The sequence below is a fragment of the Vigna unguiculata genome, chromosome 9 (genome assembly GCF_004118075.2).
Source record: "Vigna unguiculata cultivar IT97K-499-35 chromosome 9, ASM411807v1, whole genome shotgun sequence".
NCBI classification, from domain to species: domain Eukaryota; kingdom Viridiplantae; phylum Streptophyta; class Magnoliopsida; order Fabales; family Fabaceae; genus Vigna; species Vigna unguiculata.
Window position 1 is genome coordinate 2831687 of NC_040287.1, and position 15448 is coordinate 2847134.

General features: G+C 29.7%; 1 protein-coding gene across 1 annotated transcript; it reads left to right on the top strand.

The window, feature by feature from the left end:
- Positions 1-750: 750 nt before the first annotated feature.
- Positions 751-6400, top strand: LOC114163163 (beta-galactosidase-like). The gene is made up of 19 exons (XM_028047296.1): positions 751-1144; positions 1244-1339; positions 1447-1559; positions 1688-1754; positions 1880-1972; positions 2104-2247; positions 2785-2873; positions 2950-3055; positions 3164-3251; positions 3466-3584; positions 3676-3837; positions 3991-4163; positions 4264-4367; positions 4447-4556; positions 4662-4772; positions 5166-5276; positions 5384-5589; positions 5674-5809; positions 5912-6400. Exons 1-18 carry the CDS (start codon positions 983-985, stop codon positions 5777-5779), a joined length of 2160 nt encoding a protein of 719 aa, XP_027903097.1. The 5' UTR covers positions 751-982; the 3' UTR covers positions 5780-5809; positions 5912-6400.
- Positions 6401-15448: the final 9048 nt, after the last annotated feature.

Below are 15448 nucleotides of genomic sequence, written 5' to 3' on the forward strand. Positions count from 1 at the left end.
CTCATTTTGCTACAATTTCATATATTAAAAATTTTGTCAATACATCAAACCATACACTAGATACATTAAGTATATGAGCAGCATTGGGAAAATTTTCACAACAAAAATATTAAAAAAAACATATTTAAAAGTTAAAAATTTTAAAATCTTTCATATAATTTCTTTAAGTTTTTTATTTTTTAAATTGATATATAAACTAGTTTATTTTTTAAAATATCTATAGAAAATTGTATGCATAAATAAACTTGATTTATTTAACTTTAAAATCTTAAAAATTCATGTTTTATATATATGTAACCAAAATATTCAGATTTTTTTTCATGATTAATGATGTTACCAACTTGAACTTAATTATATTATTTTTATTATCTTAGTTACAGGGTTTAGTAGTTGAATAAAACATGAAACTAGAATTTGTTATAAATTTAAATCCTTTAATGACAGTTTAAGCTCCTCTGTCAAGAAATGGTGTATAGAGTAAGCCTTGATGATAGTCATTTCATCTTATATTTTCATATCTTTTTCACCAAACATGATAAAGCAAAATGAGTAAAGTAAATTCACACTCAGAATGTAATCTTCTCACCCAAATTGAAGTTACAATTCCCAAAGCAAAAGCCGAAGATATCTTAAGGGGCAATGTTGTGTAGTTGTTACGTGTGAAGGATGAAGATAAGAAAAAGAATAGAACAGGGGTCCCATTCTTCGCTCCTTTTCTTTCATTCTCCAAATCTATATAAAGCAGCAACATTTGCATCAACTAATCCATCAAACCCACACACCTCACCTAGTAGCAGTAACAAAAGAGCCTCTCTCTTAAAAGAATACACAGGTATAAAAAGAAGCCATTTCCCACAAACAAAAACTACCAACCAACAAAGCTACTTCTCTCTTTTCAAGCTTTAAATGAGCACACAAGAGTGAAGGAAAGAGAGAAGCACACCATTGTTGGTTTCAGATACACATATAGCAAGAGAGTTCAATGGGGAAGGGAGAGTTTCATGGAGGGGTGTTGATGCTGTTGTTTTTGTGGGTTTCTGGTGTCACAGCCTCTGTCACTTACGACCACAAAGCCATTGTGATTGATGGAAAGAGGAGAATTTTGATCTCTGGCTCCATTCATTACCCAAGAAGCACACCTCAAGTACACACTCCACTCCAAATTTTCATCATGGCTGCATCAAAGTTTGTTTTTTCAACCATTTCTTGCAGCTTGCATCTTAAATCATGTTTGTTATTGCAGATGTGGCCAGACCTCATTCAAAAAGCCAAAGATGGAGGCCTTGATGTCATTCAGACCTATGTTTTTTGGAATGGTCATGAACCTTCTCCGGGAAAAGTAATGCAAATACATTTGGGAATACTTGTGATTGTTGTTTTCACTGATCAGAAAGTTGAAAGTGGAAAATTGTAATTAATGCTTTATACAATGTTGAAAACTTGCAGTACTATTTCGAAGATAGGTATGACTTGGTTAGGTTCGTGAAGCTAGTGCAGCAAGCAGGCCTCTATGTTCATCTCCGCATTGGTCCCTACATATGTGCTGAATGGAACTTTGGGTAATGATTTTAATGATGTGAATGTACAGCTTCTTATGAGAAGGAAAAAAAAAAATCCTTGGTTTAAAGAAGGAAAATAATGATTCTGAGGAATCACTCAAAGGTCACATGCTCTGTTTTCTGTTCAGGGGATTTCCTGTCTGGCTCAAGTATGTTCCTGGAATTGCTTTCAGAACAGACAACGAACCGTTCAAGGTTGGTGTTTTCATTTTGGAGCCTCACCAGTTTTAATAATTTGCTTATTCTTATTGGTTGATTAGAAAACAGTTTAACGAATTATTGAATCATATGACCAACCGTCCAAATTTTTGTCATGTTAGGCTGCGATGCAGAAATTCACAGCGAAGATTGTTAGCTTGATGAAAGCAGAGGGGTTGTTTCAATCGCAGGGTGGCCCAATAATTATGTCACAGGTAAATACAAGACTATGTATGTATATAATTTTTTGTATTCTTGGTTTTTTTCAATTTTTTTACTGAGAAGTTTTTGAGCCAATTAGAATAAAGATGGTGCTTAATTTGGTGTTTTATGATTGAATTGACAGATTGAAAACGAGTATGGTCCTGTGGAATGGGAAATTGGTGCTCCTGGAAAAGCTTATACGAAGTGGGCTGCTCAAATGGCTGTTGGTCTAGACACTGGTGTTCCATGGGTCATGTGCAAGCAAGAAGATGCTCCTGATCCTGTTGTAAGTTACTCTTTCTTCATCCTAGAAAAAGTTTTCGTGCGTGTGGAGTTGGATTTCAAGATGACTTTTTGACTTTTTTTTCTCACGTGATTCTTATTCTATTCTGATAAATTTGAGTGACCCATTTAAAACTGGTGGTGGGGTTTATGAACAGTGTTATGGATGCTTTGGTTGGGATAAGGTTGCTGCTTTTACCATACCATGATATTTTTGCTATTTTCTCATAAGCCCATTTGACCCTTTTCTCTGTTTGTTTCACCTTTTATTTGGAGAAGGTTCTTTGGCCTATCACACGGTTTTACCAACTTCACTTTTTTCTTGCTTCTTTTGGTTGTCTTATAAGTGCAGTGGTTGATTTGCTTCTGTCTCCATTACTCTTTTTGAAAAAGAAAATTTGAGAAAGTGCAAGATTTTGTTTCAATTGTAGGTTTAATGAGGGAACGCTTGTGTTTTCTCAGGCAAATTGATTCCTCCCCGTTGCATCTTTGATCTTACTTTCTGATCTGTGTTAATTTTCTGACTATGATATATGTATAGATTGACACCTGCAATGGGTTCTACTGTGAAAACTTCAAACCCAACAAGAACACCAAACCCAAAATGTGGACCGAGAATTGGACTGGCTGGTAAGTCCCAACAAATTCTACCATGTAGGTTTTACTTTGTCCTATAGTAGTAAGTTTCATTTCTCTCTTTCTGTAGGTACACTGATTTTGGTGGTGCAGTCCCTGTTAGACCAGCAGAAGACTTAGCATTTTCAGTTGCAAGATTCATACAAAATGGTGGTTCATTCGTTAATTACTATATGGTATGTTGGTTTATCCATTGTTAATAGTTCATACCATGTTCTACATTCAATCAATTCATGTTCTAGAAACTTTGGTTTGAGTCTAATATCTTATTTTTTTAAACCTAGTACCATGGAGGAACTAACTTTGGTCGGACATCTGGTGGTCTCTTCATTGCCACCAGCTATGACTATGACGCACCCCTTGATGAATACGGTAAGTAAAGATAACTTGTTTACATGCTTTGGAAGATGATGAATAGTAAGGCACATTTGAAAAGCTCTTGAAAACTTAGGGAAACTTTTGGTTAAAGTGATATTTGAGGAAAAAGAAAACAAAGTGCACAAATTCACTTTTAATCACCACATGGTAAAGCTGAAAAACATTTTCTCAGTAGCCTGAAGCTCGTTCAATTTTACCACTGTACCAGGACTTCAAAATGAACCAAAATGGGGGCATTTGAGAGCTTTGCATAAAGCAATAAAACAAAGTGAGCCTGCTTTAGTGTCTACAGATCCTAAGGTGACATCGCTTGGATATAACCTTGAGGTGAAGTCCCTAATCTGGTTTGCGATGAAAAACAACAGAATTTCCTGTGCATTAAAAATTCATTTCATTCCTTTTGTTGATATAATCTCAGGCACATGTGTTCTCAACCCCTGGTGCCTGTGCGGCCTTCATTGCAAATTATGACACCAAATCCTCTGCAAAAGCTACGTTTGGAAGTGGACAATATGATCTACCACCTTGGTCTATCAGTATTCTTCCTGACTGCAAAACTGTTGTTTACAACACCGCAAGGGTAACACAATATTGCTCACTGAGTACACATGAGTTTTGCTTCTTTTATTTGTTTATGTCCAGATTTCACATTGAACAGCAGACAAAGATTATGGTGTTTTTGAACAGAAATTTTTTAGTGTGAATATTTACAAAATTTACCAATTTAATGTAGGTTGGCAACGGTTGGGTGAAAAAGATGACTCCTGTAAACAGTGCATTTGCTTGGCAGTCATACAATGAAGAACCTGCCTCATCAAGTCAAGATGATTCCATTGCAGCACAGGCACTCTTTGAACAGGTCAATGTGACACGGGATTCTTCAGATTATTTGTGGTATATGACAGAGTAAGTATCTTTCAACTTATCAAACTTCTCAAAGAAAAATTATTGTACATGCTAACTCTATCCTCACTCAATCTGATCAAATTGTTGTCCTTTTGTTCAGTGTCTACATTAATGGTAATGATCTAAAGAATGGTCAATCTCCTGTTCTCACTGTAATGTCAGCAGGCCATCTGCTACATGTTTTCATTAATGGTCAACTTTCAGGTGAATAACATGGTTATGCCTCTTTTACCTTGTGTTTATGAACTCCAGTTTTGTAAATTAAACTTCTTTATGGTTGCAGGAACTGTGTATGGGGGATTGGGGAATCCTAAGTTAACATTTAGTGATAATGTGAACTTGAGAGTTGGCAATAACAAGCTTTCATTACTTAGTGTTGCCGTTGGTCTCCCGGTTAGTTCTCCATTTTCTGATATCTGAGTTTCCTATAACATTTTTAATTTGTTGGTTTGTAATATTTTTAAATCTTAATCATGTTTTGTATTAATTTAATACCAGAATGTTGGCGTCCACTTTGAAACATGGAATGCGGGGGTGTTAGGTCCAGTCACTCTGAAGGGTCTAAATGAAGGAACACGAGACTTGTCCCGACAGAAATGGTCTTACAAGGTTTGTTGTCTTGTTTATATCATTGCTCATGTGCAACCTTACAAGGTTTAATAATAATGCGGGTAAGCATTATCTAAACACAAGATCAACAAGTCAATAAAAACTGAGGCGAAGACTAAACAGTAAAGATACTGTATAAATAGATACCTATTGTTAATATATGTTGAAACAAAAGTTCATGAGAAAATTAACATTGTGCCATTCTAGGACAGACAGGAATGCATTACATCATTGAATATTGAAAACTGTGGACGAATTTAGACCATGTAGACACTAAGAAAAACTTCAACTAAGTACATGTTGAGCAGATTTGGAGCAATATGCAAAAGATTATGCACTTCTGCTTTCAGAAAGATGCAGCAATGAAAACAAAATTTATATGCTATTGGACAGGTTGGACTGAAAGGTGAAGCCTTGAACCTTCACACTGAGAGTGGGAGTAGCTCTGTTGAATGGATACGAGGATCATTAGTGGCTAAAAAACAACCTTTGACATGGTACAAGGTAAGAATAAAATTTCAAAAAATGTTGCATTTCTGTTATTGTTATAGATCATTCACCTCTATCTGTTGCACAGTCATTTCATGTCTTAATGTCCTTGATGTTTTCAGGCAACTTTCAGTGCACCAGCTGGCAATGATCCATTGGCTCTAGATTTGGGTAGCATGGGAAAGGGTGAAGTATGGGTGAACGGTCGCAGCATTGGTCGCCATTGGCCTGCATATATTGCACATGGCAGTTGTAATGCTTGCAACTATGCTGGATACTATACTGATCAGAAATGCAGGACAAATTGTGGAAAACCATCTCAGAGATGGTGAGGATTTGTAACTTTTTGTCTAACAGTGAGTTATGTAAAAGCTTGAATATCACCAGAGCTTATGTTTTTGCCTTTGGACAGGTATCATGTTCCTCGTTCATGGCTGAACTCAGGTGGTAACTCCTTGGTCGTGTTTGAAGAATGGGGAGGTGATCCTAACGGAATTGCTTTGGTAAAAAGAACCTAAAGTGTGATATCATCATGCTCTCCTAAAAGGGTACCCAACTATTAATTTTCTTTTAGTAGACAGACCATTTGAATCTGAAATTCTCCATTTTTTCTTAATCATTTTCTTATTCTTCTCACTGTCTTTGTGCAGAGCAGTATTGGCCAGCAATATATATCTTATACTAATGTCTAGGAAACGAAAAAAAGCTCTCAAGTGAGTCCTATGCGGTTAGGACCCTGTGATGCAGCAATTTACAAAATAAGTGTGGTTCAGATGTTATTAGGTTCAGTATACAAAGTATTTGAAGTTCATCATTGGTGCTCCATGTCTTCTGGTTGTTGAAGTATACCCTCAAAAGATTGCCGAGGCCTAATCATGCATTGTCTTCCCAAAAACAAAAATGTATATAAGAGAAATTGGATGCAAAGACTGTGTACTGTGTACATAGTCAGGCTACTGTGCTGAATATTGAGCCCTTACACATTTATTTAATTTACTATACAAAGGAAAGAATTGGACACACAAAAATGTGTCAGATTACTATTACATTCTGCCAAAAAACAATTGTGTTTTCTCTACTAAAAATATATTATGTGACAGATTGAAAGAGTAATAATAAAAGTTGCTTTCGAATGTCAATATTTATCTTATTACATCATAACTTTGTACCGGTGTGTTTGTCATCTTTGCTATACAAAACATCATTATGTAATATTGTCTTTATTACATAATGTTAAGAAATAGACTTTAAATCTAACTCAGTCTCACAAAACTGACTTGTAAGGTGAGATTTGCATCCACTAATATACACTATTGAAATCGCGTTATTTCTAGTCGATGTGGGATCTCCAACACACACTCCTCGTGCCAAAGCATATATATATCAAGTGTGAGACTAAACATTAATGGATGGTCTAATAGCATCCCAATAACGGGTGGTATGATAGGTTCAACCGACAACAATTCTTGCTAAGATAGACTCTAACTCATGAATCTGATATCATGTTAAGAAGTAGACTTTAAGCCTAACTCGACCTCATAAAATTGACTTGTAAGGTAAGGTTTGTACTCAATTATGTACACTATGAAATGATATAGATATAGTCTGGTGTGATGATCATAGGCTTGCTTACTCATCCTTGTAACTTCTGAAATATGAGGATATCAAGAATAAGGAGAAAAACATGGTATGATAAAGCATTTTCTCCGGTGGTTCTCTTCACTTCTGGATGTCAACTTTACTAACTTATAAATTATTATATTATAAGAATAAAAAGTTACCCAAGCAATCAAAACATGAGAACAAAAGTGTAATATATGCAATGGTCTAAGTGCTTTTAAAGTTTGAAGGAAGAAATAATGTTTTCTCAGCTGAAAATGAGACCTGGTCTTCTGATTCTAAAGTCAATGATATATGGTTTTTTGGTGTTAACGAACAGCAAAGAGCAGAAGGAAAGGAATCTAAGAATCACAGACATGAACACTGGAGACTATCACATGTAAACTGACATGACAGGAACATATATACTGCTACACCAAAATATAGAGAAGGTACAACACTAAATAATCTAATTCTTCCATCCAACCTTCAAAATTAAAATATCCTTTTAACTTAAAATTTATTTAAAGACAAATTTAAATAGTAAAAGAAAAATAAAAAATCCCAATAAAAAGAAATATACAATTTGTTTGTTTAAAAGGAAAATAAGAATCTAACCTAATAAAATTCTGACTTTCCAAGGTCTAAAAGAGGATCAATAGCACATGAAATGTGAGGAGGAGGAAGGAGCACCAACAACATTTGTGCAGACGTAGCATCCACCATTGGTGTTTTTGGTTTGATCACTCACCCAGAGATGAAAAGACAGGGATTCAAATTTCTAGCCAGACAGATTTATGTATGATTTTATCTTACTATTTAACCATTTTAGGTTTTTTTATTGAACTATTGTTGATTTTAAATTATACGCAGATGCCAGAAATAGTTGTGATCTCTTGTCACTCTGCCCAGAACCCTATAATGTGTTTGGTGAAAAAACCAAAAATACTAGTTTATTTTGTTCTAGAGAAAAAGGTGTGGATCAAATATTTTTCACAAAAAAAATCTCTTTAAAAAATATGGTCTTACTTTAATGAAATAAAAAGTTAAAATGAGTACTTTTTAGTGAAGCTTTGAGGGGAGTTTTTTGTGTTAGCTAATGTGGAGTTTATTCGCGTAATTCTATCTTCTAATCTCCAAATAGCCTATAATATCACATTTTTAATATTAAATTATTTTTTTATCAATATTAATTTCAGTTTGAATACTATCTATAAAGTCTTGCTTTTATGTTCAAATATTTAAATTATTTAATCATATACTTAAGGTGTTTATAAATATTTAAGGAATAAAAGGTAGTATGGCTAAATTAAGGGAGTGAGAATAGTATTTTGGAACCCATATGGATAGTGACTAGACTTGGGTTTATATTTTGGGGTTTAATAGAAAAGTCATAAAATAGCGGGGTGAACTTTGTAATTAAGGGTGTAAATAGAAATCTGAAAAACCTCTTTTTATGAACTCTTCTTCCTCATCTTCCATTTCCAAAAACCTCAAAGTCCTCTTCTTCCTTATTTTTAAATTTGATCTAAAAACAAACAAAGCAATATTACGTAACATCAATCTTGAAATCATGTTCTAGGTATGTTTTTCTTCTTTCTTCCATTTTCATCTTTTCTCTTATATATGAAGTGCATGCATGGCTAAATAGTTGAGATTGTGGGAGAAATTGAGTTTTTAGCTATTAGTATTTAGAAAATCTTTTAATTTTAAAAATACTTTTCATATGAAGATAAAAATATATTTAGTTATTATTTAAATTTAAAAATTAAAATATTGTAAATATTTTATATTCAATTACATTTTATTCTATTTATAAAGTACATAAATAAAATAAAATAACAAGTTACCTCATAAACTTATAATTTTTTGATAATAGGTAAAAATAATAATACAACCACAACAATAACAACCTAAACTCACTCTTTTAAAAACTTAAAAATGGTGTCAATACCTTAAACTTATATGAAATTTATATAATTTCTCTTTATTAATCCCTAAAAAACTTTGACATTTCATATTCTTTTACCTTCACATATATTTTAAATTTGTAAAAAAAATAAAACAAAAGACACATTAAATGATATTTCTTGAAATTACAATTATATCTTGTAAATAAAAGTATATATTGGGTTTTGGGAAAATAAAACCAAATTCGAAGTTGAAAGTGTTTGACTAATTCTTTTGTTCAACTCCTATTAAATAGAAGATATTAATGTCCACCAATAAAATATTATCAATAACTTTATATTGTTGATACATATAATATTATTTACACTTATAATAAAATCTTAAATTATTAAAGAATGAATTAAATGTGGATTACATGTGTGACAAGCCCACAAATTTATTTCTTTTGAAGTGTTAGATTAAGATGTATAATACTACAAGTTGCTATTATGGTTGATTTTTCTAGATAATGATGTAATAAATATTTTCAATGTTTAGATTTCCCCTTTTATGGCATTTGAATGATGTATAATATATCTACTTCCCCTCAAAGATAGGAATGAAGAACAAAGAAAACGACAAGTTCCACAAAATTCCAAGAAACTATGATGGAGAACACTGTAATATTATCAATAAAACAAAGAAAAAGGTTAGACTTTTCTTCAAAATAATAATTAATATACACAATCATTAAATATGTGTGAGAGAGAAGGAATTAAATAAGGTTACTCTATCTAATAATTATATATATATATATATATATATATATATATGTATATATATATATATTATATATATATATATACATATATATATATATATATATATATTAATTTTGACTACCAAATTAAAAAAAATGTTGAACAGACCAAGTTTAAAATTTTGTAAAGATATTTTACTAAACAAACTAAATTTGAGAATTCAAGAAAAAAGCAGACTATAAAATTACACAACTACAAATATTTGTTTTTATCTCAAGATTGTTGTCCATACACTTATGCTAGTTTCAAAATGTTTAATTATTGGATTAATAAAAGTTGAATAAACTCATATTTGAAAATAGTTTCATTATTATAGTCATAATTATAAGTTTCTTTTGGAATAGAGAAAGTACCCAAAGTTCTATGTAGCTAAAAACTATTTGATACTTTATCACTCAACTTTGATTTAACACATGATGATATGTTTATTTAAAATATAAATAAACAATTATTGTTTAATCATGTAGCATTTGAATGTATAACATTCAGGATAATAATGCTTCATTAAAAACTTGGATGAATAAATTTAGTTTATTTATTATAAACAAACTATTCAAAATATGACTTTACTAAATTTGAAACATGATGTTACAAATAGGGATAACCTAGTGGGAGGAATATTTTTATTCAGAGAAGTAAATTTAAGCTACATAACAATGTATATATTACAATTCCACCATTCTTTTATTTTGTAGAAAATCAATTTTATGGTATAAATATTTATGAGCATATTCTTTATGTCTTAGGGTAATTATAATCTTGTAGCATTAGGACTTTTACCATAACGATATTGTTTATAAAATAATTTCGTCAATTGAAATTTACTTGACTCTCGAAAGTTCTGTTTTTATGTACTTGTCAAGGATATAAAAGTTGGATAATTAGTATTTTGATAGAGATAGGTAATGTTTGGTTTAAATGACAATCTAAGTAAAGTGATGTAACTTTTTTCAGAAGAATTCACAATATTTCATCTTTCATAAATAAACTTATTATTATTATTATTATTATTATTATTATATATTTTATATTGTTAAATTTCGTCTCTCTTTATTTTAAACATTATAATATTTCTATTTTTACATCAATTAATTATTTTAATGTTATTGTTTGTTGGGTTAAATACGTGTTTAGTTTGCAAATCGACACAAAATTATATTTTATCTTTGTTACAAATTTTAATACAATTTAGTCTCCAAACTTTTAAAAAGAATGGATGTAGTCATACTCATCAAAGGACAACAATGTTATCATGTATGTATCCATGTGTGTCTATGTCATAATGTGGACGTAAACATAACAATATCGTTTGTCACATTAACACATCTTTAACATTGTTTGCAGTGGCAGATCTTGGTCAATGTTTGTGCAGGAGCCAAAATACACTCAAAATTTATATATTTAATTGTTGTGATTAATACAATAAAAATGAATACATAATTTAGGATAATTGTAATTATAAAACAAATCACACATCTAAATGATTGACCTTCTTTCTCATATTCTTGAACTCATTAATAATTGAACTAGTATTAAAATTTTTGGCTATATTTTTTTTCAATGTAAATAATCATATCGTTGGCAAAAATTCGCAATCTTGTTTTGATCATTTTCATTATAGAAAATTATCCTTCTATTATGGCTGTAGAAATAAGAATAGTTAAAATAAGATGAGACGAATTAAAGATGATCAATCAAGTAAATGTAATTTACTTTTCTGTTTTTGTCAAAGATTGATTTTTTTTTGTTGTATTCCTCATAGGTATCTTCTCTTTTATCAATTTTAAATAATTAATCTATTTTTTTTTCATCAATATACCTATGTTTAAAAAGAAGACTAAAAGATAATTTATCATAATCTAATAAAAACTTAAGATACGTAATTAATAAAAGAAAAATCTATGATAATTAAGCCACAATTAAAAACCAGTTATGAAAAAACACTTTGTGCATTACTTTTTCTTCTGTATGAATATACAAAATGCTCGTGAGATAAAAAATAAAATTAACTATTAAATTAATATTTTACTGTCAAGTGAGATAAAAGAGAATTATATTTTTTTTCTTCAAGAATAGAAGAAAGCATACAAAAAATAAGAACATAGAATAAGAATTTGTGTTCAACTCTTTTTGTTTTCTTCATAAACAAAAGAAAACAAAACAAGTAAAAGTGAACAGTAAGTACAGTAGTTAGACAAAATTCAAATATTCACTAATTATGATCCTTAATTCCAACTATTGATTACACACATTAATTTTCTTTATTTGTGTAATATCTCAACCATTATTGTATATCTTCAGTTAGCTTTAGTTAAGGAAGTATATGTATCGATTAGCATAATTATAATAATTGTAGGATCATGATTATGTTGTAACAGTTGTATTTCATCATGATCAATGCAAATTAAGCAAGTTCAATACCATTTTCTTTTGTGATAACCTAAATGAGAGAAAATAAAAAATATTTTAATAAATTTATTTATTTTTATTAAATTTAATTTTATGTTTTATTATATATTAGCGTTAAATGTTATATTTTATAAAATAAATAAAAAGATACCTAATTTAATTTATATAATAAAAATATATAAAATAAATGTTATATACTTTTATTATTTAAAATTTTCCAAAAATTCAAATTTTTACATTTAATTTAAAAAATTAAAAAATAAATCAATTTTCATATACACGTATGAATAAAAGAATTTCAAAAAATTTAAAGATAAAAAATATATTTAACTTTTAAATTTGAAAGTAAATATATATATATATATATATATATATATATATATATATATATATATATATATATATATATATATTGAGCTCAAACATGCCAAAGGTAACTTTTTCCACATCATCAATTCTAGGTTACTAATCCTTAAAAATAAAGAGGATGAACCTACATTTTTATTTATCTTATTTAAAGAAGTAATATATCTAAATATCTCATTATCTCAATTCATAACTCAATAGTTACACTATAAGCATAAAACAAGTATTACCTTCTTCTTAATTGTCATTTTACATCAATCAACTCAATAATTCTCATCACACTGACTAAAATCAAACATAAATAAATATAATAGATTGAATAATAAGGTGTAGGAAAATATTGTTTTATTAAGGTTCACACACTTAAAAACATTATGTAATGAAAATAGAGTTTGTTTGTGACGATCACCACACTTAAACCACTAAAAAGTTATTTGAACAATAATATATACCAATTGGCATAAAAAAAAAACTAAACAAGTAAAATAACCTAGTTACTTAAGTTTAAATTTAATATTTTTCCAAAATTAAAATTAAACAAAATTACATTTGTAATTTCTTAAAACATATTTAGACATAAAAATTAATAAATATAAGTTTAACCGAGATGTCAAAATATATAATTATGGGTTAAATATGTTTTTTTCCTTAACTTTCAGTAAATTTTAGAATTAGTCCATTTCGAAACTTTTGATCAATTTAGTCCTTCACCTTTCAAAATACGTGAATTTAGTCATTTTAATCCAATTTTGTTAAGTTTATTTAACATTTTAAGCACGTTTCACAGTAGTATTTGACTTAACATTAAAGCAAAAATGTATCAAATAGTATAAATAACTCAAATACAATCCTCAAATGCGCTTCAAGCATCAAATAAACCTAACAAAATTTGATTAAAAGGACTAAATTCACGTATTTCAAAAGATGAAGGACTAAATCATTCAAAAGTTTCGAAATGGACTAATTCCAAAATTCATTAAAAGTTAAGAACAGAAAACATATTTAATCCTATAATTATATATACCATGTGTTTTTAATTAAAAATAATAGTAAATAACATATAATAAAATTATGAATATGATAAAATCATTTGTGAAGGGTAAAGCTAGTGCACTTGATAGATCCTGGAGAAACTATAGATGTACAGATGGGAGTTGACAATACTGATGGAAAGAAACAACTTGGTAAGTAGCATATGTGGTTGTTGGTTTGGTCCTCTCTTCTTTGCAAGGAAACAACACCATATCACATAATCAACAACACAAATTGATGGTAAAGTGATAATCAAGAAGTAGTGTTGTTGAAACATTATTAACAACATAGCACACAAGAAGAAAGACTTGTGAGACCACTCTATGTCAACAGTTACTTAGCTTCTTCTTTTTTTCTTTCTCCCTAGATATGGCACAAAAGGCCAAACAACAAAACTCACAAATATCCACTAAACTCCAAAACCAGCTCCAAGGGAGAAACCAATTTTGTGGCTCAAGAATCCTATGCCTACGCTTCACTTCTCTATACGCCAAAACCTTACATCACTCACTCACTCCTCCATCACCATCAGTGTTTTCAGCCAACTACTTTGCTTTTCATTTCTATTTTAACCCACACCATTCATTGCACAATTTATTAACCACTTTCTATCTCAAATTAATATATCTTCATGTACTAACAAAATTACTAAAGTCAAACACAAATGTTCCATAAGTAGTTTTTTATTTCGGACCTAGTTTATAAAATAAGAGTTGTACTTATTTATATAAGAATTAAATATATTTTTGGTCCCTTAATTTTTAGTGAATTTTGGAATTAGTTCATTTTGAAACTTTGGACAAATTTAGTCTTTCATCTTTCGAATACGCGAATCTAGTCCTTTTAATAAATTTTGTTAAGTTTATTTGATATTTCGTACGCATTTCAGGATTGTATGTGAATTGTTTATACGGTTTGACACATTTTTGTTTTAATATTAAGTCAAATTACAATTATGAACATGCTTGAAATGTCAAATAAACTTAACAAAATTTGATTAAAATGATTAAATCCACGCATTTCGAAAAATGAATGACTAAATTGATCCAAAATTACAAAATAGACTAATTTCAAAATTCATTGAAAGTTAAGATACCACAAACATATTTAACCTTTTATATAGTTCAATCATACAAAACTCTCAAATATAACTTAATCATACAAAATTCGAAATTAAAGAAGTTATCTTCTTTACAATTAAGGAAAATTGTACTTTGATTCTTATTTTTTGACTTTCATAGTTTACTTTCTAACATGATTTAGTCTAACTCATTAATTAATTAATGTACTACTATTTTTTTTTATTTTTAAGAAATCAATGACACATACTAAATTATGTAAAAAAAAAAAAAAAAAACTTTATCATTGTCCTGTAACTCATTTGTAGAGTGAGGAAAAAAAATGAGATATGTGTGAATATGCATAAAGATAAGGATGGGAAATGGTGAATTGCTTATGGCATCTGTTTTGGATTTCACGGAGGTTGATATGTGTAAAGTGAATTTGGTGATGTAAGAGAGAGTAGAGCGAAAGGCAGCAACAATTGAGGTATGATTCGAATCCTTTACCCTTTGTACCCATTCCAACACAATCATTCTCAGATGAATCCCTCCCTGTCAAATTATGGGTCTCAATCACCTGTCTCTTACTCATCAAAACTCAAATTTGATATACCCCTCTTTTAATTTTTATTCATTTCAAATACTTAACGTAAATGCATAGTCACAACTCAAATTACAAATCATTGGTTAAATTATAGTGGGTCCAATCTCACTAAGGTAACAGTTCATCTCAGAAATGTTTTTACATTCTGCAGAAACTAACATGAAAGTAGGAGCTTTTTTTAAATGCTTGGTTGAAGAGAATAAAACCCTTTCACTTTCACTTTTTGAGTATTCCTCACAATCAAGTAAATAAGCTCGTTTACCTTCTAAAAAATGATTAATCTGTTGCCCATAGAATCCATTTTGTTCTTGTTAGGTTTTACACAGGGAATATTACTGGCAGAACAAATACTAATGAGACCAACTATATAAGACATTGATATTATTCTCAACTCAAAACTTAAAG

Coding starts and splice junctions, on each gene's coding strand:
- LOC114163163 (XM_028047296.1), top strand. CDS start 983: ATGGGGAAGGGAGAGTTTCATGGAGGGGTGTTGATGCTGTTGTTTTTG. Junction 1,340..1,446: donor ATGAACCTTCTCCGGGAAAA/GTAATGCAAATA, acceptor GAAAACTTGCAG/TACTATTTCGAAGATAGGTA. Junction 4,773..5,165: donor GACAGAAATGGTCTTACAAG/GTTTGTTGTCTT, acceptor GCTATTGGACAG/GTTGGACTGAAAGGTGAAGC.